We start from the raw sequence: 26,817 nt of genomic DNA, 5'->3' as shown, positions 1-26,817 counted from the left end.
GACACTCAAAAGTTTGGGATCAGTAAGACTTGTAATGTTTTTAAAGAAGTCTCTTATGCTCATCCAGGCTGCATTTATTTGATCAAAAATACAGAAAAAAACAATAACACTGCAAAGTGTTATTACAATATAAAATAATAGTTTTTATTTTAATATACCTTAAAATATAATTTATTCCTGTGATGCGCAGCTGAATTTTCAGCATCGTTACTCCAGTCTTAAGTGTCACATGATCCTTCAGAAATCATTCTAATATGCGGATTTATTATCAATGTTGAAAACAGTTGTGCTGCACAATATTTTTGTGGAAACTGTCATGCATTTTATTTTGCAGGATTCACAGATGAACAGGAAGTTCAAAAGAACAGCGTTTATTTGATATTGAAATCTTTGTAACATTATAAATGTCTTTAATGGCACTTTTGAGCAGTTTAATGTGTCCTTGATGAATAAAAGTGTTCATTTCTTTAAATTTGACCAAAAACAGTAGTGTATATTTGAAAATACTATTTCTATGGTACTGTTATATGTGTTCAGAAAGCATAGTAATAATACCATGGCACATTTGTGGTGATTTTCTGCCTCTCCTCACTGTTTCTGTTTCTGTTCTAACCCCAAAAATAAAAGAAGTGATGTTTGTGGTAGGTGTCCACCCTAAAATGATTTTCAAAGTAGTAAATAAAACAAAGATTATTGGAATAAGATGAAAATGCTACAGGTACTTTGGTTTTTCTAGTACACAATTTTACTTGAATTCAGTGTGTTTCTTGCCGTTTCTTTGTCATTATTTGTGAGATTTTCCAGCAGTTCCTGAGTGAAACTAGTTTAAAGTCAGTCCAGTGTTTCAGCTGCTGTTTGTGAGTGTCAGTGAGCTCAGATTCGTCCGTGATGAGGCGGATCGATGGCGTGTGTTGGGACGTCCCATCGGAGGCTTTAATGCAGCGGAGCGTCCCGTGTGTGTTCAGTCCCGTCAGACGCACTCGCAGCATCATGAAGCATCACTGCGCCCTCAAACACGGCATCTTCAAAGAGTTCCTGGCCGAGTTCCTCGGGACGTTTGTGCTGGTGGTGAGTGTCTGCGTCCTTACCTTCACTCAGATTCAGCTCAGATGGCAGCTGTACAGGGTTTCTGCTGTCTTCGTTCGCTGTTCCTCAGGTTAAGGCCTTTTAAATAAGAGCAGAAAGTCTTAAATTCAAGCAGTTTAAGGCAATAAATGTTACTGCGTAAAATGAGCATCTTCCTCAGTATTTGTGAGTCTTGTTTTCCAGTACATCTAAACATCCTTAAATCAAGATACCTTTACTTAGTTTCAAGACGCAAGTCTTGTTTTCTGAGAAACAGAACAAAATAAAGCGAGTTTATGATTGAACCAAGAACAAATATCTGCCAGTGGGAAATGAAAACTTTTCTCTTTGAATTAATATTTTTAGTCTTGTTTTGAAATGGAAATCTGTAGGAGTGTCTTTTCATTAGAATCTGAAGTGTTTTTAATCTAATTCATTAAGAAAACATATTGAGTTCCATTCAGTTGATTTTTTTTCCATTTTCTTTTTGGTTTGGTTTTATATTTACCTTCCTCAGACCAGCAGAAACCCTGCTTTATTCTGCACAGATTCACAAATGTTAGGTTTTACTGTAAATGTATATAAAATGATTTATTCTCTGTGTTATTCTGTAGAGGTGCTGTTGATCACTCAGCGTTTGCTCATTGCTCTGTTTTTGTGTGTGTGTGTGTGTGTGTGTGTGTGTGTGTGTCAGTTGTTCGGCTGCGGGTCGGTGGCTCAGACGGTGTTGAGCAGAAACACTCTCGGTGAACCGCTGACCGTCCACATCGGCTTCAGCACCGGACTCATGATGGGCGTCTATGTGGCCGGCGGCGTGTCGGGTAAACACACACACACACACACACACACACACAGGTTATATAAGCATCACACACAGAAACTCATCAGCACTCACACGTGAGCCGGAGCCACAGGCGTCTGATCACTGCCTTTCCCAGAACCGATCAATAAACCGAATACACAGCAGTTTCTGTAAGTTTGCTGGGGTTTGGATTTCTCTGGGTTTCTGGATGAGGTCTTCTTCTTTCAGATGGTCTGAGATGTTTCCTCAGCCGTCAGACTCTCTTAATGACATTGGTTTGAGAAAACGTTGCTCTCATCTGCTTTCTGAGGTCGTATGGAGCCTGGAGCACCAGGACAGATTCATTGATTTTTTTTTTTTTTTTTTTTTTTTTTTTTGTGAGTGTGTGTGTGTGTGTGTGTGAATTGTATTTTTTTAGGAACAGTGTGTTCCTTGCTGATTTTTATTCAAATATGTTATATGTTCACATGTTATAGACAACAAATGAATTTGTTTCTGCAAATGACATATGTGAAAGGACTTTCTACATTCATACATTATAATGCTTTAAAAGTTTATAAAATATACTCCCAAAATATATATAAAAATGACCAAATCTATATTGTTAGATTTTTTTTTCATATATTTTTTAAATGTCTAAAATATATATTTAAAAAGATGTATTTTGTTTTAAATTTCAAGAAGATATAATCACAATATATTCACACATGAATAAATATATAAATAATCATAAAAAAATGTTATGTGAATGTGGACTGAAATAAAATGCAATATAAAAATGTAAACTTATTTATATCAGCTAGTTTCAAGGCAGCATTTCTAATTTAATTTAACTTGATATACTAAAAATAAACACTAAAATTGATATATAAATAAATAAAAACTATATATACATGTTTAAAAATAACAGAAACTAATAAAAGACAAGAACACAAACACATGACTAAAAATAAAATAAACATGAAAAATATATGTACAAAAATATCATTCAAAATATTAAAAACTATCTCAGTGATACTAAAATAATTGAAACTCTTCCTGTTTAATACTGTAAATCTGTATTGTATAAAGTGGCATATAAATTAAGGTGACTTGACTTGAATATGTCACATTTGAACAAAAACTTTAGTCTGTAAGACTGGCAATGTGTTTTCTTGCTACTGAAATACATGCATTCAAATTATATATGAAGGTTGGAACTCAATGTTTTCAGTTTCTAAAATGTACAGTGTTTCATTGAGCGTCGCTGTTTACAATATATGTTTAGCCTATACTTAAAATAGGCCGCAAATATTGTTTGTTTACCGTACGGGTGTGATGTTCGGTGTTTCCTCAGGCGGTCACCTGAACCCCGCCGTGTCTCTGGCCATGGTCATCCTGGGGAAGCTGAAGATCTGGAAGTTTCCAATCTATGTGGCGGCACAGATGTTGGGTGCATTTGTGGGAGCAGCTGCAGTCTTTGGATTGTATTATGGTGAGTTTGAGGAATCCAGTTTCCCGTGTTTAATGCATGTGATTAATATATATGTGTGTGTGTGTGTGTGTGTTTTCAGATGCCTTCATGGATTTCACCAGCGGGATCCTGTCGGTCACGGGAATTAACGCCACAGGACACATCTTCGCCTCGTACCCGGGCAGACACCTGACGGTCCTGGGTGGTTTCGTGGATCAGGTCAGTCTGTCTGTACATCACCGAACTGAAAACACACATTTAGTCCGTGTTTCACAACCACAGACTGATGCCATTTGACTAATGCACATCGATCGACTGAACGTTTCTACCCAGAAACACACCAATTCAGTGTGAACCCGTGACCTAATTCAGCTCCTTCTGCCCCAAATAAACACGTCCTGCCTTGAAATTACTTAACTAACCATTTAGGTCTAAATTTAAGATTAATGTATTTGAACTGCATATAAAATTTGAATTACACAATTTTAACACAAAAAAACTAATTTCTTAATGTGAAGCATACACAAATTTTAAAAAATGAGAAAGTATTTAAATATATTTACGTAAAGTATGCAAAAAAATACGTCACAAACGCCAATGTGTTGTCTATAACACGTGTGAACATACATAAAACAGGTCAGATTTCTGTAATAGTACTAACAAACTGTGTTTTCAATGCGCAATAACCAGCTTTATACATTTATCATCAATAATCTCTTACATTTATCTAATTGTTTATTGCTTGTTCCACAGCTAGCCATATTTTAACCATGTTTACAATTTTAAAATGTAAATAAAAGTATTTTTTTTCCCCACAATGAACAGATTTATGCTAAACACTGTGAATAAATGGATTTAGAATGCAAAGCAAAATATGATTTTATAATGCAGATAAACTCAAACAAATAATCAAATAGTTAATAACTGTACCATGATTTTTGGAGTGCCGAAATCTGACCTGTTTCATTGATGTATGACTGACAAATATGCATCACATTAAGCTTGTTAAAACTCCAAATGCATGGAAATTGTATATACAACTCAAACACATAAATCTTAAATGTAGTTCTAAATATTTTGCATGCATATGGTGTATCTGAATAAAAAAAACACCAGTACAACGTAATATTTTCAATCATTTCCCAGGAGTTTAGAGGAATGACAAGCTCAGCTGAAGTTCGGGTTCGGGTTAGTGACCTCTGACTAACCCGATCTCCATCTGTCCATCAGGTGGTGGGGACGGGAATGCTGGTCCTCTGTATTCTGGCGGTTGTGGACGGCAGGAACATCGGTGCTCCTCATGGTGTGGAACCACTGGCCGTGGGTCTGATCCTGCTGGGCATCAGCGTCTCCATGGGGCTGAACTGCGGTTATCCTCTAAACCCCGCCAGAGACTTGGGTCCGCGCCTCTTCACTGCCGCCGCCGGATGGGGCATGGAGGTGTTCAGGTACGAGAGAATCAGGTGTTTAGGTCCGAGTGTGTTCTGGCACAAGTGTGTTCAGGCTTTTAGGTACAGGTGTGTTCTTGTACGAGTGTGTTCTGGTGTGAGTGTGTTCTGGTGTGAGTGTGTTCTTGTACGAGTGTGTTCTGGTGTGAGTTTGTTCTGGTGTGAGTGTTTTCAGGTGTGAGTGTGTTCAGGTACAAGCGTGTTCAGGTGTGAGTGTGTTCAGGTACAAGTGTGTTCAGGTGTGAGTGTGTTCTGGTGTAAATGTGTTCAGGTACGAGTGGGTTCAGGTTTAAGTGTTTTCAGGTGTGTGTGTGTGTTCAGGTACGAGCGTGTTCTGGTGTGAGTGTGTTCAGGTGTAAATTTGTTCTGGTGTAAGTTTGTTCAGGTGTGTGTGTGTTTTCTGGAACGAGTGTGTTCAGGTGTGTGTGTGTGTGTTCAGGTGTGTGTGTGTGTGTTCAGGTGTGAGTGTGTTCAGGTGTGAGTGTCTTCAGGTGTGAGTGTCTTCAGGTGTGAGTGTGTTCTGGTGTGAGTTTGTTCAGGTTTGAGTGTGTTCTGGTTTGTTCTGTGTTGTTCTGAGTGTGTTCTGGTGTGAGTGTGTGTTCTGGTTTGAGTGTTCAGGTATGAGTGTGTTCAGGTGTAAATTTGTTCTGGTGTAAGTTTGTTCAGGTGTGAGTGTGTTCTGGTGTGTTCTGGTGTGTGTGTGTGTGTTCTGGTGTGAGTGTGTTCTGGTTTGAGTGTGTTCAGGTTTGAGTGTGTTCTGGTGTGAGTGTGTTCTGGTGTGAGTGTGTTCTGGTGTGAGTGTGTTCAGGTTTGAGTGTGTTCTGGTTTGAGTGTGTTCTGGTGTGAGTGGTGGTGAGTGTGTTCTGGTGTGAGTGTGTTCAGGTTTGAGTGTGTTCAGGTTTGAGTGTGTTCAGGTTTGAGTGTGTTCAGGTTTGAGTGTGTTGAGGTGTGTGTTCTGGTGTGAGTGTGTTCTGGTGTGAGTGTGTTCAGGTGAGTGTGTTCTGAGTGTGAGGTGTGAGTGTGTTCTGGTGTGAGTGTGTTCTGGTGTGAGTGTGTTCAGGTGTGAGTGTGTGTTCAGGTGTGAGTGTGTGGTGTGAGTGTGTTCTGGTGTGAGTGTGTTCTGGTGTGAGTGTGTTCAGGTGTGAGTGTGTTCTGGTGTGAGTGTGTTCTGGTGTGAGTGTGTTCTGGTGTGAGTGTGTTCTGGTGTGAGTGTGTTCAGGTGTGAGTGTGTTCAGGTGTGAGTGTGTTCAGGTGTGAGTGTGTTCTGGTGTTGAGTGTGTGGTGTGGTGTTGAGTGTGTGGTGTGAGTGTGTTCAGGTGTGAGTGTGTTCTGGTGTGAGTGTGTTCTGGTGTGAGTGTGTTCTGGTGTGAGTGTGTTCAGGTGTGAGTGTGTTCAGGTGTGAGTGTGTTGTTGAGTGTGTTGTGAGTGTGTTCAGGTGTGAGTGTGTGGTGTGAGTGTGTTCTGGTGAGTGTGTTCAGTGTTCAGGTGTGAGTGTGTTCAGGTGAGTGTGAGGTGTGAGTGTGTTCTGGTGTGAGTGTGTTCAGGTGTGAGTGTGTCTGGTGTGAGTGTGTTCAGGGTGTGAGTGTGTTCAGGTGTGAGTGTGTTCAGGTGTGAGTGTGTTCTGGTGTGAGTGTGTTCTGGTGTGAGTGTGTTCAGGTGTGAGTGTGTTCTGGTGTGAGTGTGTTCTGGTGTGAGTGTGTTCTGGTGTGAGTGTGTTCAGGTGTGAGTGTGTTCAGGTGTGAGTGTGTTCAGGTGTGAGTGTGTTCAGGTGTGAGTGTGTTCAGGTGTGAGTGTGTTCAGGTGTGAGTGTGTTCAGGTGTGAGTGTGTTCTGGTGTGTGTTCAGGTGTGAGTGTGTTCTGGTGTGAGTGTGTTCAGGTGTGAGTGTGTTCAGGTGTGAGTGTGTTCAGGTGTGAGTGTGTTCAGGTGTGAGTGTGTTCAGGTGTGAGTGTGTTCTGGTGTGAGTGTGTTCTGGTGTGAGTGTGTTCTGGTGTGAGTGTGTTCTGGTGTGAGTGTGTTCAGGTGTGAGTGTGTTCAGGTGTGAGTGTGTTCTGGTGTAAGTGTGTTCAGGTGTGAGTGTGTTCAGGTGTGAGTGTGTTCAGGTGTGTTGTTCTGGGTGTGTTCAGGGTGTGAGGTGTGTGTTCTGGTGAGTGTTCAGGTGTGTTCTGGTGTGTTCAGGTGTGTGTTCAGGTGTGAGTGTGTTCTGGTGTGAGTGTGTTCTGGTGTGAGTGTGTTCTGGTGTGAGTGTGTTCAGGTTCAGTGTGTGAGTGTGTTCAGGTGTGAGGTGTTCAGGAGTGTGTTCTGGTGTGAGTGTGTTCAGGTGTGAGTGTGTGTTCAGGTGTTCAGGTGTGAGTGTGTTCTGGTGTGAGTGTGTTCAGGTGTGAGTGTGTTCAGGTGTGAGTGTGTTCAGGTGTGAGTGTGTTCAGGTGTGAGTGTGTTCAGGTGTGAGTGTGTTCTGGTGTGAGTGTTGTTGAGTGTGTTCAGGTGTAAGTTTGTTCAGGTGTGAGTGTGTTCAGGTGTGAGTGTGTTCAGGTGTGAGTGTGTTCAGGTGTAAGTTTGTTCAGGTGTGTGTGTGTTCTGGTGTAAGTTTGTTCAGGTGTGTGTGTGTTCTGGTTTGAGTTTGTTCTGGTGTATATATATATATATATAGTTGTAGTTATGATAACTAAAATTATTGGATTTCACAGCTGGTTCATCAAATGAATTAAGCTTCTGCACAGTCATATATAGCAGATCATAATGATTTGATTATATGTTGATTCAGCGATGTATTCTGATGATTCTCTAATATACTGTTTATTTTGTGATTTATCGTGATCATTTAGTGATATTTCCTGATGATTTAGTGATATATTGTGATGATTTGGTGATATGACAATTCAGAAATTATGTTATGATGATTTAGTGAAGATTTTTTAGTGATATTGTGATAATTCAGTAATTTATATATATATATATATATATATAGATTTGGTGTTATGATGATTTGGTGATTATAATAATTTTGTGCTATATTTCAGTTATGATTCCATGATATGATTACATGATTTGGTTATAAATGATGCTGATTTGGTAATATGTTGTGATTTTTTTGGGTAATATATTATTAAAGATTTGGTGATATATTGTGATGATTCTATGATTATATTATGATAATTTGGTCATTTATATTTTGTGTGTGTGTGTGTGTGTGTGCAGCACTGCAGATTACTGGTGGTGGATCCCTGTTGCCGGGCCGTTAGTAGGAGGCGTCGCCGGTGCTGTGATCTACTTCCTGTTGATTGAGCTTCATCACTCCAACCACAACGACAAACCTCACGAAGAACCCGAGGAAGAGGATGATGAGGAGGAAGACGAGGACAGCAGCCTAAAGGACAAATACGAGATGATCAACATGAGCTAAAAACCCAAGATCAGTCGAATTCCTGTCGCGACCAAGTAAAGCCGGTAAACTCATCTTCACACACCGTTTACATGAGTAAACTCATCAGTGACATCAGCAGATCTTCACAACTCAAATAATGAACGAGTTTCTACTGATTGATTCATGTAAGTGCTTCAACAAGCTTCACGTCTGTCAACCCGTCTGTCCCATAATCCTTCACTCTACGTAACATCTGATTGTATTTTGTTGATGGGTTAATATTATACTGAACCCAGAACAAACGATTCAATGACTGTTTATACCTTTTAACATGATGGAAACGTTTCAGGAGCTTCCTGTCAGGAACTCTGTCCAGATTAAAGCAAAAAACGCCAAACAAAAGCACACTGACTGACAACATTGATCATGAAACGACCTGACAAACATGCTTGTCTGAGCACGACCGTCACGCGCGTGAGTGTAATGGTTCGCGGCAAAGACTAGCGTTTGCCAAAAAGAGCTGTGAAAGATTTTCCACTAGAGCACCGTTGAGTTTTCATGTTAAATGTACGTTTTATTTCAGCTTGTTGTCGTTCATATACTGTCTCTAATATTTATGGTTATGTTCATGTGTTTGTAGATCAGGTTTCTTTTATTGACTTGTTGTTTTTGAAAGTAAAAAGTAGATCTTTTGTAATGAAATCCTGTGACTTTAACTGTAAATTTGTGTTTTTGCTGAAATAAACGGAACTTTTGTTGAAGTTCACAGCAGATTTTTCTTGCTTACAAACCCGCGTCGGATGTTCGCAAGCGGAGGTTCTGTTCATGTCTGGACAATTCTGCTGCTGTCTACTGAGGGTAAATGACACATGAACACGTTCATCTCCGTCAACAAAAAGCTGCGTCTCTGAATGAACAAATGTCATGTTATGGTTATTATAGTTTTGACTTTTTAGTTTCTATGTCTTTTTAATTATTGTTAAGCCTATTTTCAATTTTAACAAGTGTGTTTTTTTAGTTAATTTTAGGTTTTCAGTTTTGGTTTTTATGTTAGTCCTTTATCTTTAACACATGACAGGACTTTATGTGATTAGATTAACCTTTCCCTGTTAACCTTTAGGCCTACATGGTGTAGAGCTAGTTTGACATTCAAAAACAATAAACAAGAGGACTTAAGGTTAGGGTGTGTATGTGTGTATGTATGTATGTGTGTATATATATATTATATATATATATATATATATATATATATATATATAATATGTGTGTGTGTGTATGGAATTTGATATAATGGAATTTTTTGTTGAGTTTCTGATTACTTTAATCTACTTTAACAGATTAAATGCTTTCACTTTCCACTTACTGGAACTTACTGAAACAAGCGCTGACTTGATCTCAGGATACAGATATGATCTATTTCCAATAAAACAATGAATCAGCGTTAAAAGACGCTCATTCAGACCCTGATCAGAGTGGTACGAGCTCTTGGAAATAAGGGACGTCATTGTTATGAAAGAGAGGAAGCATTTGCTCATCGAATGGAGATCAATCAAAACTTCAGAACGTTTAGTGGCAGGTTTTCTTTCCAATTAACCCACTGTACTTTCCCTCTTCAAACAGAGCCAGAACCTGCAGCCAATCAGAGCAGAGAGTCAGTCTGGCTCCGCCCCCCTCTCGCTCTCTTTCTCTCTCTCTCTCTCTCTCTCTCTCTCTCTCTCTCTATCTTCAGTCAGACTCTCATTCTCGGGCAGCAGAGCAGACGCGGATCCACAGGAGAAACTCCTGACCCCTCCAGATGACCATGAGAGTCCTGAGCGCTTTACTCCTCATGACTGCCGTCACAGCGCCTGTGAGAGGACATGCAAACTTCACAGGTAAGAACACGATTCCTCAACCACCAACCGGTTTAGAACATGTGAGGGAGCTCTTATTTTAGACACAGCAGACTTCACTGTATAATTGCATGTTCTCAGAAAAACTCTTTGAACGTTTGCCACGGAAAGTCCTGAAAGCCGCAGGACGGCGTGATGGGACGGGGCTTCATGCTCTGAAATTATACAGCTGGGTTTAATTTTAGCAGAGACTCACAGCGCTCCTCCAGTAAAGACGGTGCTGAAGTCCAGCTTTCATCTGTATCACGAGGGGAGCGTGTTTGAGGAGACCTGCGCCGTGGTCCCGTTCCGCTCCGAAACCCTCCACAGTTGCGCCTACAACCACGGCGACCCGCTGGTGATGATTATACACGGCTGGAAGGTGAAAGAAACACAACACAGGCTTTATTTGGGTCTTAAAACGGTCTTAAGAAGTCTTAATTCACGCCTCCACAAATTGAACTGCAAAAAATGAATATCTTCCTCAGTGTTTTTGTAATGTTTACCAGTGCACATCTCAAAACATCCTTAAATCAAGATACATTTACAAGAACAACAAATTTCTGTCAGTGGGGAATGAAAACTCCATTGGGAGATATTTGTTCTGATTTTTATCAAAAACTCACAAGGCATAAAACAAGGTTTGATATTTCATGTCATAGTACAACTCAATTTGACTTAAATGTATGTATTGTAAATGTATGTATGCTCTATTCAATTTTCTTTACTTGTTCTTGAAAATGTCTTCAATAATCATAAATCTACCTTTGTAAAGCCTGCAGAAGATCAGAGCTCAGTCAGACCAGTGCTTTAATGAAGGTTCCTCCTACAGAATCACTTTCTCCAATCTGATTTTGAAGACCAATAGCAAGCCTTACACACCACACGTCTGTTTAATGCTCACAGAGCTGTTTCTCAGGCAAAACGGGAACATATGTGTGTTTACTGCCCGTTAGACGCTGCGTACCGCAGCTTTACGACTCACTTCGTGAGTCAACAAACATGTAGAGCAGACAGGAAGTTCCTCGAGATGGAGGAAACGGGCAAAGACTTTGACCGATGGCTTTGTTTTGAAGCATGTTTGTGTGTGAATGAGGTCAGCTCTTCCTCCCACTCTCAGATAAATGGACTCATGGAGACGTGGATCTTCGATCTGGCTTCTGCGCTGAAGGTCCGGCTCGGCCGGGTCAACGTGTTCATCAGCGACTGGAGGAGTCTGGCGCGTCAGCCGTATCCAATCGCGGCCAAGAACAGCAGACAGGTGGGGCAGGACGTGGCCACGCTGCTCAAATGGCTGGAGGTAATGAAGATCTTCAACGTAAACGTTTGGTGAACCAAACCTAAACAGAAGTCGTCATAGTTGGGCAAACCTGTATAGCTGTCAACGGAGCGACAACAATTATATTTTCTGTGTTACCATTTAGCAAGAGTATTGAAGTCTGAAATAGCAATTCTGTGAATTAAAAAGAAAACATCATTTTGCAAACATTTAAAAAACATTAGTGAAACATTTCAGAAACCATTCCATGAATGAGGTATGATGATATTTTTGTGCTAACGAGAACATTTGAGAACATTATTAAAGACCAGATCACTTTAAATGAACGTTCTGTTAACGTTACTGGAAGAACGTTTGTTCATAACTTTGAGAGAACCTTGCCACAACTGTTGTGAAATTTACAGGAATTTAATGTCAAAGATAATATAACACAAAGTGTAGTATTGTGCATCAATTCACATTTAAAAAACTTTGCTAGAATTACGATAAAATAGTGCTGGGTGGTATGAGCAAAAATGTGTATTATGATATTTTTCAAAATTTTCCCGGTTTCACGTTATATGACGGAATATTTTTTTATGCATGATTCAATTCAAATTTATTTGTATAGCGCTTTTCACGATACATATCGTTGCAAAGCAGCTTTACACCAAATTGACATTTTTACTATATATGTAGTAGTAGCTTGATGTACATATGGCCGAGATGTGTGGTAAAGATCAATTAATGACGTAATCAAACAGACAAAGAACACTATAAATTAGTAGCAGAATTCAGTAGTTCTGTATGTTGTTTCAGGGTTGGCATCATCTGAAGTCCTCTGTGGGGTTGGCATCATTTCTTCTTAAGTGTTCTGGATCCAGACTGGAGCTTGTGAATTCCTAGTTACCACGCGATGTCAATCCCATGGCAAAAACAGAGAACAAATAGGAACATAATTAGCGTAGCTGCTGTTCAAACTAAGAACAGGAAGATTTGTTAAACCAGAGCTAAAAGATTAATAATGAACATTTGATCAGATATAGCTGCAGGAAAAGTTTGAGATGCATTATTTGAATGTTTGGCTAAAAAGATGTGTCTTTAATCTAGATTTAAACAGAGAGAGTGTGTCTGAACCCCGAACGTTATCAGGAAGGCTGTTCCAGAGTTTTAACAACATTTTCTACTGATGGAGAGAGGACATACTGCAGTAGATTGACTTAGAAGGCCCTATTTTACTATCATGATGAGCGAATATTGTAGAAATATTCCACACTAAATAGTGACTAAACACGACCCATTAATACCTGTTAACCAGGAGTCACTCTTATTTATCCCTTAAATGCATGAATGCTTTGCCAATCACTATTATGTATTCGGGTCTTTAGTGACCCGGACCTATATATCTAGCACGGATGGATCTCTAACTGCTGCAATAGCAAAAACTCTCTTGATACTTTCAGAAAATTTACAGAAGAATAAAATAAAGCATACTTCATTACCTTAATGGTTCAGTTTGAGCAGATGATTTTACCATCGCCTCCATCATCAGAGCGCACCTTTACAATACATTTAGCATCTGGCTCACATACGCAATCTCAACCGTATTCACAAAACTACCATTTCCAGTATAGCCATTCAAACTAGTTCAGTTTTTGCTGATGATATTCTTTTGTTTTATGCCTGCGGTAATTATGTGTCAAACATCACGTCATTATTGTCTATTAAACAGTGCCACCTCGAGGAATAAAGCTGAATTACATGTGTTGAGTAATCAGATATTTTAATATGTTTTGCACAGAAAAAATATATTTATACTAATACACACCTCGGGTCTCTAGCGACCATATACACTTTCTATAAAAATTAATCAGAAAACATACATTCCTTTAAATTGTATTTTTTTTTTTGATGAATGAAAAAATGAAGGGGGAAGATGGTAGTGAATGATGTCCTTGGTCGCTAAAGACCCGAGGCGTGTATTTAAGGGTTATAATCACGACATCGTCTGATAAAATCAACATGCATCTATTCTACACTAAAGAGTGTCTATGCAGTGGTTTTGGTTATATAGAACTTTTTTGTCTCATTCAGCGCACTGCCTGCATCTGAGCATTGGGTTCATGAGAACGAGACGAGAGTTTTAAACTTTTCTTAAGAAATCCTCAATAATGAAATATATAGGGAAAATATTATTTTATTCAACTGAAAACGACAAAATGCAAAAAAAAAAAAAAATGTAGGTCCATTTTGAACTTTATGAAATTAAACTTCCATTTTAATGAATTATGTGCAGTAATAAACAACATTTAAACAAGAGCTTCACAATTCTGGATAAATTGAGAATCACAGTTGTTTTTAATAAATTGGAGACCATGTTTCTCTCACGATTCTGGAGAAAAAAGATGAGAAAACTAAACAAAATAACGTAATTTACTAGTGGTTCTGGTGAATGATTCAATGACATACTTTTTTTAAACGGGCAGTTGTCGCCACCTCCGGGCGGAAGAGGATAAGCGTTACTATACATACAAGTGTTGAGATACTTTCGTTTTGATCGCTACTGTAGACAATAAGTGTTTATACCCAAACTATAAACTTTTATCCCAGTACTTCTATTATTTAAATGTCTGTAATACAGAAGTAATGATTATAATGTGGTTGAAAAGACTGTTTGTGTTGCTCTTTCTGTGTTCACGTTTACCCCGACCCTCTGATTCATTAACATGGGCAGCGACAAAACCTGCTTCTCACGCTTCACTGACACTCACCATGTGAAACAGTCATAATGGACATAAATCGTTGTCATTCAGGAATAAGGTCGTGTGGGTGTTTGAATCAAGATCTCAATATTTTAAGGAGTAATCGTGCAGCTCTAATGTAAACACTACAAAATGTTTTGGGAGGATATCGTCACATCGGATCTTGCGAGATCTTATGCTACAAGATCTCGTCACATCCCTACTGTTTATCTGAAAAAGTCACCAGGTTTGACGGTTCTGGTAGCCTTGTGGGCAGCACGCCAACATACAGCGCTAAGGGCGTCCCGACTTCGAATCCCGGCTTGAGGACCTTCCCGTTCCCACCCCCTTCTCTCTCCCCCACTTCACCTCCTATCAACTATGATCTGTCCTATCATAATAAAGGCAAAAAAGCCAAAAATAAATCTTTAAAAAAAAGGTTTGTCAGTATGTATATTCTATGGGGAAAAAAGCCGTTAAACGGTAACATTTATTTAATATAGTGCTGAAGTCACGCTCGTGTGAGACGCGGGAGCCGATGGCGGGGGGTGGTGGATATCTGTGGCGGTCAGTGTGGATAAATGTGGATGAGGTCTTCTATGTCATCACCTTCTACTAGAACTTTCACACTTAGTAACAGCTGTTCCCTCGCAACAGTGCAACAGTGAAAAGAGACCACTTTCAAAGGGTGTTGCATTCCGAATGTTATATAAATGACACCAGTATTGCGGTATTTAAAAAGAAAAAAATTTGTATGAACCGGTATACCACCCAAAATCTGTGAAAAGAGTCCGTACTGTATGCACATCGTATCTAAGAGCGAAGCGAGTCCTGACGGCACTTCCTCTCTTGACAGGAAGTGGCACAGCTCTCCATGGATGATGTTCATCTGATCGGCTACAGTCTGGGAGCACATGTGGCTGGATTCGCAGGAAGTCATTTCAGAGGACTGAGGAAAGTGGGCCGCATAACTGGTAAGATGAAGCCAAACACATGATCAAACAGAGCTTGAGATTCATCTCAGTGACTCACTATCAAACATAAACATCAGCGCAACAAACACACACATTTCATCAGAACACACTGCTGAATGAGCGTCGGTGGAGAAAGACGCTGTTTAGCTGACCGCTGATCAGAACGCTGATTCAGTCTGAAAACTTTATTCAGAGTAAATGTTTTCTTTAGAAAGACGCCTGCGTTCTCCACCAGCTTTCAGAGAGTCTGGATGAAAGAACACATGCTGTTCCATCCAGTAAACGGCCGGCGTAGCGTCATGAAGCATGTGCTGTGTGTGTGTGTGTGTGTGTGTGTGTGTGCTGCAGGTCTGGATCCGGCCGCGCCACACTTCGAGGGTCTGCCGGCATTTGACAGACTGTCTCCGGACGACGCTCAGTTCGTGGACGCCATCCACACCTTCACCGGCAACAGCTTCATGCCAGGAGTGGGAATAAAGCAGAGCGTCGCTCACGTGGACTTCTACCCCAACGGAGGATCTTTTCAGCCCGGCTGCAAGATGCTCGACATTTACAGCAACGTCTTCCAGTACGGCCTGGAAGGTACGACCGAACCCCATGCACAGATCCGTGTGGACAAAGATAGGGCTCAATTTGATATGATTTATCAGCAAGTACAGAGACTTGCTACTGCCAATACATCCACAACATGCTGCTGTGAGCATGTAAGAAATACTGCTGCCGCACATATAACATTTATGAATAACCCCCACAGCATACATGAATCACCTCGTAGCAGATCTACACAGGTGGAGCTGGGGAAGGTGGAGGGTTTCTGAAGCATGATGCAAACTGCTACAGCTAGCACTAGTCATATAATTAAATGTTGAGCAGTGAGCTCATTGGCTCATGATACAGGAGAGAACCAATCAGCTGTGCCACGTGATAATGATGTCATTAGGTCAAATTGAGTTAGACCTATCAGATTGTGCCATTTGGAGTTTCATACCAGAATTAAAACTAAAACCATAAAAAATTACTTAAATGTTAAAAAAAAAAAAAAAAAAAAAAATATATATATATATATATATATATATATATATATATATATATATATATATATATACACACACACACACACATTTTATTTAAACATTTATTTTACTTCAGCTAGTTTCCAAGGCAAAAGTTCTGTTTCATTTGGTACTGCAATAACTAAAACTAAAATAAAAATTTATAAAAAAAATATATAGACATACTTAAAAACAACAAAAACTAATAAAATGACAAAAAAGAACAGAAGTTTGCCTAATATATGTGTGTGTGCTGTGTGTAATTATTATTTATATATGAATATACACGAATTAATGTTTATGTATTTAAGAGAAATGTTATTTATGTGCAAAATAGTTTTATTTATATATAATAGAAATTATATAAAAAATATAATAAATACATATACTTGTAAATATTTCTTAAATATTTACATGAGTGTGTTTGTACTTATATATACATAATAATTAGACACAGTACACACACATGTATTAGACAAACTCAAACCTTTACTTTGTATGCGATTAATCGCGATTAATCATTTGACAGCCCTAGTAAATTCATGTCACAGTTGCATTTTCATGGTTAAATAAACATTACTGATCTTTTACTTATTATTCTTTCAAAATTCTACAAAACAAAAATATAACATAAAATGCTTAGGAATTACAACCATTTTTATACACAGTCCCCCTATTTTCAGGGGCTCATATGTAATTAGACAAATAAATATAATCTTAAATAAAATGTTCATTTTAAATATTTTGTTGAATCTTTTGCAGGCAATAACTGCCTTAGAGTTTCCTCCTTTGTGATGCTGTGACTTCAGTTGTTGTTTGTTTGTGGGTCTTTCTGCTTTTAGTGGAATGCACGCTCAATCAGGTTGAAATCAGGAGACCGACTTGGCCATTGTAGAATATTTCAGTTTTTCACCTTCAGAAACTCCTGGGTTGCTTTCGCTGTACGTTTTAGGTCATCATCCATTTGTACTGTGAAGTGCCCAGTCAACTTTGCTGCATTTGGCTGAATCTGGGAGAGAGAGTATATCCCTGTACACTTCAGAATTCATCCGTCTGCTTCTGTCTTCTGTCACGTCATCAATAAACACCAGTAACCCAGTGCCACTGGAAGCCGTTCACGCTCATGCCATCACACACTGCTCCACCGTGTTTCACAGATGATGTTTTATGCTTTGGATCATGAGCTGTTCCAAGCCTTCTCCAGGCTTTTTTCTCGCCGTCATTCTGGTACAGGTTGATCTTAATTTCAGCTGTCCAAAGAATGCTTTTCCACAAGTAGTCTGGCTTTTTTTAGATGTTTTTTTGGCAAAGTCTAATCTGACCTAGTTTGCACCTTGTCCGTATTTGCTCTTGTGAAGTCTTCTCTTGATTGTAGACTGAGGGAGTTCTTTTCTTGGCTGGATGTTGTGAAAGGGTTTTTCTTTACCGTAGAGAGGATCATCCACTACTGATGTCCTCTGTGAACATCCAGGCCTTTTAATGTTGCTGAGCTCAGCAGTGTGTTCTTTTTTTTTCCTCAGAATGTACCAAACTGTTATTTTGGCCACTCCTAATGTTCCTGCTATCTCTCTGATGGATTTCTTTTGTTTTTCGAAGCCTAACAATTGTTTGTTTTGCCTGCATCTAGAGCTCCTTTGACTGCATAATGTGGGTTCAGAGCAACAGCTTCCAAATACAAATGACACACTTGGAATCAACTCCAGACCTTTTACCTGCTTAACTGATGTGGAAAAATGAAGGAATAGCCCACAGCTGTCCATGAAACAACGTTTGATTCAACTGTCCAATTACTTATGAAAAAGGGGGGAGGTACATATTAAAGAGCTGTAATTCCTTATGTTTTGGTCAGCAGCTAAAATAATAAAACTCAGTGATCCACTGTCAGTGTCCAAATATATATGGACCTCACTGTATACACCACCTCATGTTATGATGTTATATTTTGTAGTATTGGCATTGTTTTATTTCTTTAACACACATTAGTTTCTTACCCAATATTTTGAGGAGACACTGTCTCCTCCGCTCTCCACTCTTAGAAAAACATTGCACACTTGTGTGAAACAACAAACTGAAATATGTCCACCTAGTGCATATTTACATACACCCAACGATTAAAAATAGGACCGACGTACTAAATCCAGCAGCGCTTGACACTGTCATTTACACACAGACGCTGTGTTTTATAGGTGTTCCCAAAACCATAAAATGCGCCCACGAGCGCGCCGTCAAACTCTTCACCGACTCCCTCGTCAACGCCAGCCAGCCCATAATAGGCTACCGCTGCCGTGACGACAGCACCTTCAACAAAGGCCTGTGTCTGGACTGCAAGCAGATGCGCTGCAACACGCTGGGCTTCGACGTGCGTCGCGAGCGTGCGGGGAGGAACGCTAAAGGCCTGTACCTCAGAACGGGCCCGCAGGTGCCCTATAGAGGTCAGTGTGTGTGACCGAAGCTGTTTCCTGTTTCTGTTTATATAGCAATACATACACACGCCTCCTCGCTCTCTCCACAGTGTTTCACTACCAGATCAGAGTCCTGCTGAAGAACCTGATCGAGCCCGTCGAAGCCTCGCTGTCCGTCACGCTCAACGGGACCGGAGGAGAGAGCCCAGAACTACCCATAATCCTGTGAGTCACAGCATACACAGCCATACATCAACTAACTATATGTGTGGTCGCTCCAAATGACACAAAGGCCTTATATCTTTAAAAATCTATTTAAACAGACACATGTGAAAAGTGCAGCACATGGCATTAACTGCAGGTATTTCTTCAGCCCGTTATGGCTGCTCAATTGACCCTTCTCTGGGAGTTTGATTAACAGGCCATCTGACCAATCATAACGCCAAATATGCCGCTTTGTCCGACAAAAAAAACAAACAGGAGAGTAGGTTAAAGGGGTCATCGGATGCCCATTTTCCACAAGTTGATATGATTCTTTAGGGTCTTACTGAAAAGTCTCGAATATACTTCGGTTAAAAATTGTCAATGGTTTTGTAAAACAGCACCCTTTTTACCTTGTCAAAATCAGCTCTGCAAAAATCATCTCATTCTGGTCGAGGCTGCTTTAAATGCAAATGAGCTCTGCTCGCCCCGCCCCTCTCTTCTCTCTGTGGAGTGACGAGCCTGTTTACATTAGCCGCGTTTAGCCGCTAAACTTCCTAACTACCACATTATAAGGAAAGGTGATCGCAAAGATTCATAAAAAACCCTTATAGTCACTTCTGCTGTAAGTGAAGCTGGATCATGAATGATTCGTGTGAATACAGACAGATATATGTAGATCGGGAGGCGCATTCCCTTCACAAACAAACGTAATCTACTGCATCTTCAGCGGCTCAGATGTCGGGAGTAAATGACGACCACTATGTTCATTATTACATCCAGCAACACAACACCTCAATCGCTCAATCAGAGATATTCTTGTCTAACTTACATCCCTGCTCCAGCATTGAAACAAAGAGGTCGGACTGTTACAGCTGATCTGAGGTCAGACGCTCATATCAATCAACTATTGTGGGAGTGGCCTCTGTCATGTGACGCCACAACGACAGGCATCTGAGAACGGCTCGATTTGAAAAAGGGGATATTATTTTTACAGATTAATTAAAAACCACTGCATGGATTTTTATCATTATAGGGCAGATTTGTACATACACTGACAACACACATTAATGTTCAAACAACATGAAGAAGTGAACTTGGTGTCCGATGACCCCTTTAAAGTCGAAGTCAGACTTTGTAAAGTTGGTGGACTTGAAAAATGTGTGTATTGACATCTTTTCACGGGTGAAACAAGAAACCTTCTGATGTTCATTCATGTTTATTTTGTGCTATAACTAGTAAAGATGAAGAGATGATCGGTTCATGTGCCGCTTGAATTGAGGTGCTACAGTGATCTGACAGGACACATTAAAGAGCCACAAAACAATATTTGTTGTTTTAATGTAAAAAAAAAAAAAAGGCAAAATTTGAACACTTTATAGACTTTGTTTCATACCAAAAAATATTTTTAATAATTTAAAAATGTATTTTACCCTATACATTTCAGTCCAAGAAAATACATTCACATGTCACATTTGAAGAAAAGCTTTACATGTTATTATTACAGTGTTCCAAAATCAACAACAAAACTGTATTACAGTACTACAAAAAAATTAAAAAATTATTAAATAATGATGAATCTAGTTTTGCTCTCTAGTAGGCTATTCCATCTACGTTTGCATGTAGCCTAAATGTAGAATAGTGTAATATTGAAATGTTTGCATTTTTTGCCCCTGAAATACATACATAAATATATTTTGGTATATGAATGATAAAATTATATTCCTATTTCAGCAGTTTACAGCAGTTTATTGAACTTTAGACAAAATATAAAAAGAAAATCCTTAGTTTGCATGTGTTTTTTGTTTAGTATCATATTTGATCTCATTTAGTCTCAATCTGATCTAGTGAGAATATGGAGGATAAAAACAGAACAGTTTTACTGAGACTCAGACTGAGCCCAAATATGCAACTGCTGATGCTGATATTTGTATGATCAAATTGTGCTGAGATCTTTATAACAGTAGAGCAGAAACTGACATAAAAAGATCTGAAGCTGCTTCAGTCCAGTAAGTGTTCATCCGGAAATACGCCAAGTTATTTTTGTGTGTGTGAAGTGAATCATCATAGAACCGTTGTTGGTCTGCAGGCATCAGGAGAGCACGGGTCTGAAGTCCTTCTCGTCTCTGCTGGCGGTGGCGTCCGATCTGGGCCAGCTCAGCTCCGTGCGGCTGGTCTGGAAGGGTGAGCTGGTCTGGTCCAACTGGATGAGGCGCGTCAGGAACATCATGAACTGGAACACTTCCGATCAGGACACGGAGCTCAGTGTCTGGAGGATCTGCATCAAATCAGGAGAAAGTCAGGAGAAGTAAGTTTCCATCTGCTCTATATGTATACATTTTTGTGTGTGTCTTGGAATATATGACCCAAATAAGAATTTTCATTGGATAATGTCATCTGAACAAGCAAGTAACAAGTCACTTTTGATCTGACCAACTGAGGAAAAAAATATTACAATACATGACGCTACTGTATCAATGCTGATTAAATCTAACGATCGTTTAGCTCATATCACATCAAAGCATGCAAAGTATTACTATTGTAATACTTTGTTCTCAAATTGTTAATGTTAACAGCATCAGCATTGTGTGCAGATTTCAATTTCTGTAGTCTAACCTCAATCTCTAATTGTCAAACCATTCAAATTTCATTATATGTGTTTTAATGTTACATTAAGCAATAAAACCTTTTCTTTTTTTTTTTTTTTTTTTGAAAAACAACAACAATTTAAAACAGTATAACTCTTACTGTTTTTATGCTTAAACCCGTTATTGTCTTCGACCCATATATACATATTTATAATATTCATTTATTTATCCTAGTTCATATTCATTTCAACATTATATATATATACAGTGGGTACGGAAAGTATTCAGACCCCCTTAAATTTTTCACTCTTTGTTATATTGCAGCCATTTGCTAAAATCATTTAAGTTCATTTTTTTCCTCATTAATGTACACACAGCACCCCATATTGACAGAAAAACACAGAAGTGTTGACATTTTTGCAGATTTATTAAAAAAGAAAAACTGAAATATCACATGGTCCTAAGTATTCAGACCCTTTGCTCAGTATTTAGTAGAAGCACCCTTTTGATCTAATACAGCCATGAGTCTTTTTGGGAAAGATGCAACAAGTTTTTCACACCTGGATTTGGGGATCCTCTGCCATTCCCCCTTGCAGATCCTCTCCAGTTCTGTCAGGTTGGATGGTAAACGTTGGTGAACAGCCATTTTTAGGTCTCTCCAGAGATGCTCAATTGGGTTTAAGTCAGGGCTCTGGCTGGGCCATTCAAGAACAGTCACAGAGTTGTTGTGAAGCCACTCCTTCATTATTTTAGCTGTGTGCTTAGGGTCATTGTCTTGTTGGAAGGTAAACCTTCGGCCCAGTCTGAGGTCCTGAGCGCTCTGGAGAAGGTTTTCGTCCAGGATATCCCTGTACTTGGCCGCATTCATCTTTCCCTCGATTGCAACCAGTCGTCCTGTCCCTGCAGCTGAAAAACACCCCCACAGCATGATGCTGCCACCACCATGCTTCACTGTTGGGACTGTATTGGACAGGTGATGAGCAGTGCCTGGTTTTCTCCACACATACTGCTTAGAATTAAGGCCAAAAAGTTCTATCTTGGTCTCATCAGACCAGAGAATCTTATTTCTCACCATCTTGGAGTCCTTCAGGTGTTTTCTACCAAACTCCATGCAGGCTTTCATGTGTCTTGCACTGAGGAGAGGCTTCCGTCGGGCCACAATTCTGTCTCTGAGCTCTTCAGGCAGTTCCTTTGACCTCATGATTCTCATTTGCTCTGACATGCACTGTGAGCTGTAAGGTCTTATATAGACAGGTGTGTGTGTTTCCTAATCAAGTCCTGTCAGTATAATCAAACACAGCTGGACTCACATGAAGGTGTAGAACCATCTCAAGGATGATCAGAAGAAATGGACAGCACCTGAGTTAAATATATGAGTGTCACAGCAAAGGGTCTGAATACTTAGGACCATGTGATATTTCAGTTTTTCTTTTTTAATAAATCTGCAAAAATGTCAACACTTCTGTGTTTTTCTGTCAATATGGGGTGCTGTGTGTACATTAATGAGGAAAAAAAATGAACTTAAATGATTTTAGCAAATGGCTGCAATATAACAAAGAGTGAAAAATGTAAGGGGGTCTGAATACTTTCCGTACCCACTGTACATACGTACTTATATGTGTGTGTGTGTATGCGTGTGTGTATGTGTGTGTGTGTGTATATATATATATATGTATATGTATATGTATATATGTATGTATATATGTGTGTGTGTGTGTGTGAGTCCATGGGTGACATGGGAATGACATAGGCATTACAATGAGAAGGTGAATTATGAGTACAGTATAAGTGTCCCCATAATTCAAATGGCTTATAAATCATACAGAATCAGTTTTTTTTTTTTTTTTTTTTTGAGAAAGTAAAAATACTCCTGTGAGGGCTAGGTTTAGGTGTAGGATTGGTGTAGGGTGAGAAAATACAGTTTGGTCAGTATAAAAACAATAGAAGTCTATGGAAAGTCCCCACAATTCACAAAAATCAACCTGTGTTTGTATATGTATATGTGTGTGTGTGTGTGTGTGTGTGTGTGTGTTTGTGTGTTTGTATATGTGTGTTGTGTGTGTGTGTGTGTGTGTGTGTGTGTGTTAGAGGTGTAACGATACATGTATTCATACCAAACGGTCACGGTACGGACATCTCAGTTCGGTGCATGAGGCCTTACAACGAATACAGGCAATTCACCCTCAATCCAGAAGGGGGCGCCCAGAGTAATGCAGCTCTGTTTAAAAACCGCTAGCAGGAGAACAGTGAATGTCAGGAGTTGTTCACTTAAAAACAAGGACCACTAGACAGTGACCACGTGCTGACTCTCAACACGTCTCTCACTGACAAAGGAGTATAACGTTACTTTAAAGGCTTTCAACTGTTTGTGAAATGGAGCTTTGTGCTCTTGTGTCCTACCTCTCTCATTCGGCACAAATCCAAATATTCCATAATATTTCCATATTTGCAATGAACTATTATTTATGTCAGTTATAGGCTTTGTACTTCAGTTGCGTTGCAGCGGTGACAGAAAGAGGAGGGCGCGCTGTTGTTTGGTTCACTGTAGTTTGATAAAGTAACGTTATCAACTGCGCTGTCAAGTTAGCAGTGCTGGAAGCCTGGAACCGATATGTTCTGTGTTTGTGCGCCGGCGTGATTACTTAAACTCCTTCCTTATACCAGGAAAATCAACTTAAAACACTGTCATTTATTCTCTTATTGATAATGAATCACTGTAAAGGTCTTTTGTAAAATAACAAAAAAAAACAAACAAATAGGATGTTGTTTTCTGCCATTTGAGTTTCCTTTCTGTCACAAAAATGAACTGAAACTCAGCAAATATAGGCTACGTTATGTGTTGCACTGTTTTTCCCTTCTTTATCTGTGAACTAAATCAAATTTATTTATAACATTATAATTTGATATAATATTTAGTATTTTTACATCTAGGTGGAAAAAATTGTGTGTGTGTGTATATTAGGGATGTAACAGTATGAAAATTTCTAATCACGATTATAGTGACCAAAATGATCACGGTTATCAGTATTATCACTGTATTGTTAAAATGTACTGGAAATGTTCAAAAAGTACTGACACATACATCACTTCACCAAGTTTTATATTTAAAATCAACAAACAACAAATAAAATGACTTTTTAGTTGCATAATCACTAAAACAACAGTAGTCTACAAATGATTTCCGGATTTTAAATGACAACATGACTGACGACAGATTAACTGTAGCATGTTCAAATATCGAATGTAACTTTACAATTAAAGCTGTGAAAAAGTTTCATAAAAAGATAAACCTCACAGTTCAGCCTTTAAGTAAAGAAAAGGGTTACGTCAAAATGATAATTGATTTAATCAATATTTATGGAAGAGATTGAAAATACAACTTAATAACATAAATAATAGATAACTGGTCTGAATTGTTTAAATGTGTAGAATCCACTTAAGCTTGCTTTTCATCAACTTGTCAGAATTTATGCTGCAGCAGGGCAAATTCGGTCAAATTTCTTGGCCAGACAAAAACTGTACACAGGCTGAATGTAAATGTAAGTCTCTGTAAATCCACTGTATGACACTAGATGGCGCTTATGGAAAAGCTGAATTGCATCTGTTTCCGTGAACTCCGTGGATAAAGCAGCATTACTAAGAACACTTCTTTAGGTATTACATGGAGTAAAGATAAAAACAAAATGCCATCAAATCTTTTCTGAAGACAGTCAGAACCTTCAGAGGTACATTCATATAATTAATTCATTTAAATATTCATTATAATTCCCGATTTATGTTTCTGCCGGTGGGTGCACAACCCACAATTGCTTAGTGCAACGCACGGACTTGAAATACATTAGTTACCAAATAATACACACATTCTTTCTATGAGGGTTACACTTCAGTAAATAAAATTATTTAATAAATACCTGTTTACAATAAAGCATTTATTCGCGCAGCCACAGGACAAATTTTAAGGGGGCGCACAAGTAATATCTGAGGGAGCGCAGAGCCATGAGAATTCGTGCTGGTACCCTCTCATAAAACAATGCGCTCTTGACATTTACCATTAAAATAACGCCAAAAACGGCTTCAAATGAACTATGAAAATGAGAATTAAGTGGGAAAAGCTGCAATGCATTTCTTATTGTTTAAAATGAACGGAGACTATCTCGTGCTATACTCTTACCACTCTTTTTAAACATCCGCCATCTTTTCACACAAAACTACTCTGTGCCATGCACCACTGTTTCAATCCAGCCGGCCAGCTTAGTGGGGTTTTGAGCTGAGCTGACCGCTTTTACCAATTGTTGATACCACAGGGCCCCACCTAATCACATCAGCAGAAACCCTGTTATCAAAGTTCCGAATAAATAAATATCTTCAATACCCTCCAGGGACAGAGCGGCCAGGCACAAGGCGGGCCACTTCTCCCACCTTTTATCATGATTTATCGTCAAACCGGTAATTGTTACATCCCTAGTTTAAATATGTATGTGTACATATGTGTGTGTGCGTGTGTATTTGTGTGGGAATATATATATATATAAAATATATAGGTGTGTATACATGTAAATAAAAATACCACAGCAGCATTCTCTTCAACATGATTGCCCATAAGCACTAAGGATGTTGCAATAATGGAAATATGATCCTCAAGATGATGTGTTGTAGACTTCAAAATGCACTGTAAAAAAAATAAATCAATAAATAAAAAAACTCTTTCAAAAAGTCATTTCAACTTAACAGAATTTGTTACCCTGCTTTTTTTTTGTTTAGTTAACTTTAAAAAATGTTGTTACTTATTTGTTAATGTTATTAATGTTAATTGTTAAATGTTGTTGTTAATTTAAATGACAATTGGAATATTTTAGTTGACTAAACTAAAAATTTTAAGGCAGTGGGGTATTTTCATATATTTCCATTATTGCAACATTCTTAGTGCTTATGGGCAATCATGGTTAACAAAATGTGAAGATTGCAGACAGATGCTGTGGGTGTCCCTGTGAGACAGAAGGCATGTTTCTTTCTGTAATGTTTGCCTGATAAGCAGGAACTTGGCACCTGGCCTTTTTTTTTTTTTTTTTTTAACAGTGTGTTTGTTTTGTTTGGAATATGACCAGCTGCTACAAAAAAAGTCTTGTAGTTTAACAAAGCACTGGAAAATTTCAGGGAATGACATTTTAAACAAATCACAATTTAAAAGCCTATTGCTTTGATAATGAGGATAAAGCAAGCTATACGTTATTCAGTGAGAATTGTTTTAATTTGCACTTTCATTCCATATATTCACAATGTCACATATATTCAGACTTTTATTCCATATATTCAGAATTTCATTCTATATATTCAGACTTTCCTTCCATATATACAGACTTTGATTCTATATATATTCTGACTTTCATTCCATATATTCAGAGTTTCATTCCATACACTCAAACTTCATATTATAAATACAATTATTTCCTGAATGCTATTCTCAGAGTATATACATATAAAAAATATATATATACTCACATAAGTATATACACAGACATAAGTACATACACACACATACATATATACATAGACATACAAACATGTATATCATGAGATGCACACATATATATATATATATG

The 26,817-nt window shown here is 38.7% G+C and overlaps 2 protein-coding genes across 3 annotated transcripts in view; both read left to right on the top strand.

Annotated features, from left to right (window-relative positions):
* The first annotated feature begins 886 nt into the window (after window positions 1-886).
* aqp9a (aquaporin 9a) lies at window positions 887-8,988 on the top strand. Its single transcript, XM_051100196.1, has 6 exons — window positions 887-1,068; window positions 1,760-1,886; window positions 3,204-3,341; window positions 3,421-3,539; window positions 4,551-4,768; window positions 7,965-8,988. The coding sequence occupies exons 1-6, from the start codon at window positions 889-891 to the stop codon at window positions 8,167-8,169; spliced, it is 987 nt and encodes a 328-aa protein (XP_050956153.1). The 5' UTR covers window positions 887-888; the 3' UTR covers window positions 8,170-8,988.
* A 734-nt stretch (window positions 8,989-9,722) lies between these two features.
* The window catches only part of LOC127156648 (hepatic triacylglycerol lipase), a 20,215-nt gene continuing 3,120 nt past the window's right edge, over window positions 9,723-26,817 (top strand). Inside the window, exons 1-8 of one of the 2 annotated variants that reach the window (XM_051099614.1) lie at window positions 9,723-10,004; window positions 10,211-10,383; window positions 11,122-11,301; window positions 14,857-14,974; window positions 15,323-15,556; window positions 18,213-18,458; window positions 18,539-18,653; window positions 20,719-20,937. In XM_051099614.1, the coding sequence (XP_050955571.1) occupies window positions 9,926-10,004; window positions 10,211-10,383; window positions 11,122-11,301; window positions 14,857-14,974; window positions 15,323-15,556; window positions 18,213-18,458; window positions 18,539-18,653; window positions 20,719-20,937 (1,364 nt within the window). In that variant the 5' untranslated portion in view covers window positions 9,723-9,925. Of the gene's footprint in view, window positions 10,005-10,207; window positions 10,384-11,121; window positions 11,302-14,856; window positions 14,975-15,322; window positions 15,557-18,212; window positions 18,459-18,538; window positions 18,654-20,718; window positions 20,938-26,817 lie in introns of both variants that reach the window. The other variant, XM_051099613.1, reaches the window with a different exon arrangement.

This window comes from Labeo rohita, chromosome 25 (assembly GCF_022985175.1).
Source record: "Labeo rohita strain BAU-BD-2019 chromosome 25, IGBB_LRoh.1.0, whole genome shotgun sequence".
NCBI lineage: Eukaryota > Metazoa > Chordata > Actinopteri > Cypriniformes > Cyprinidae > Labeo > Labeo rohita.
Note: the sequence above shows the minus strand (reverse complement) of the source record. Positions and strands in the feature narration are given on the sequence as shown.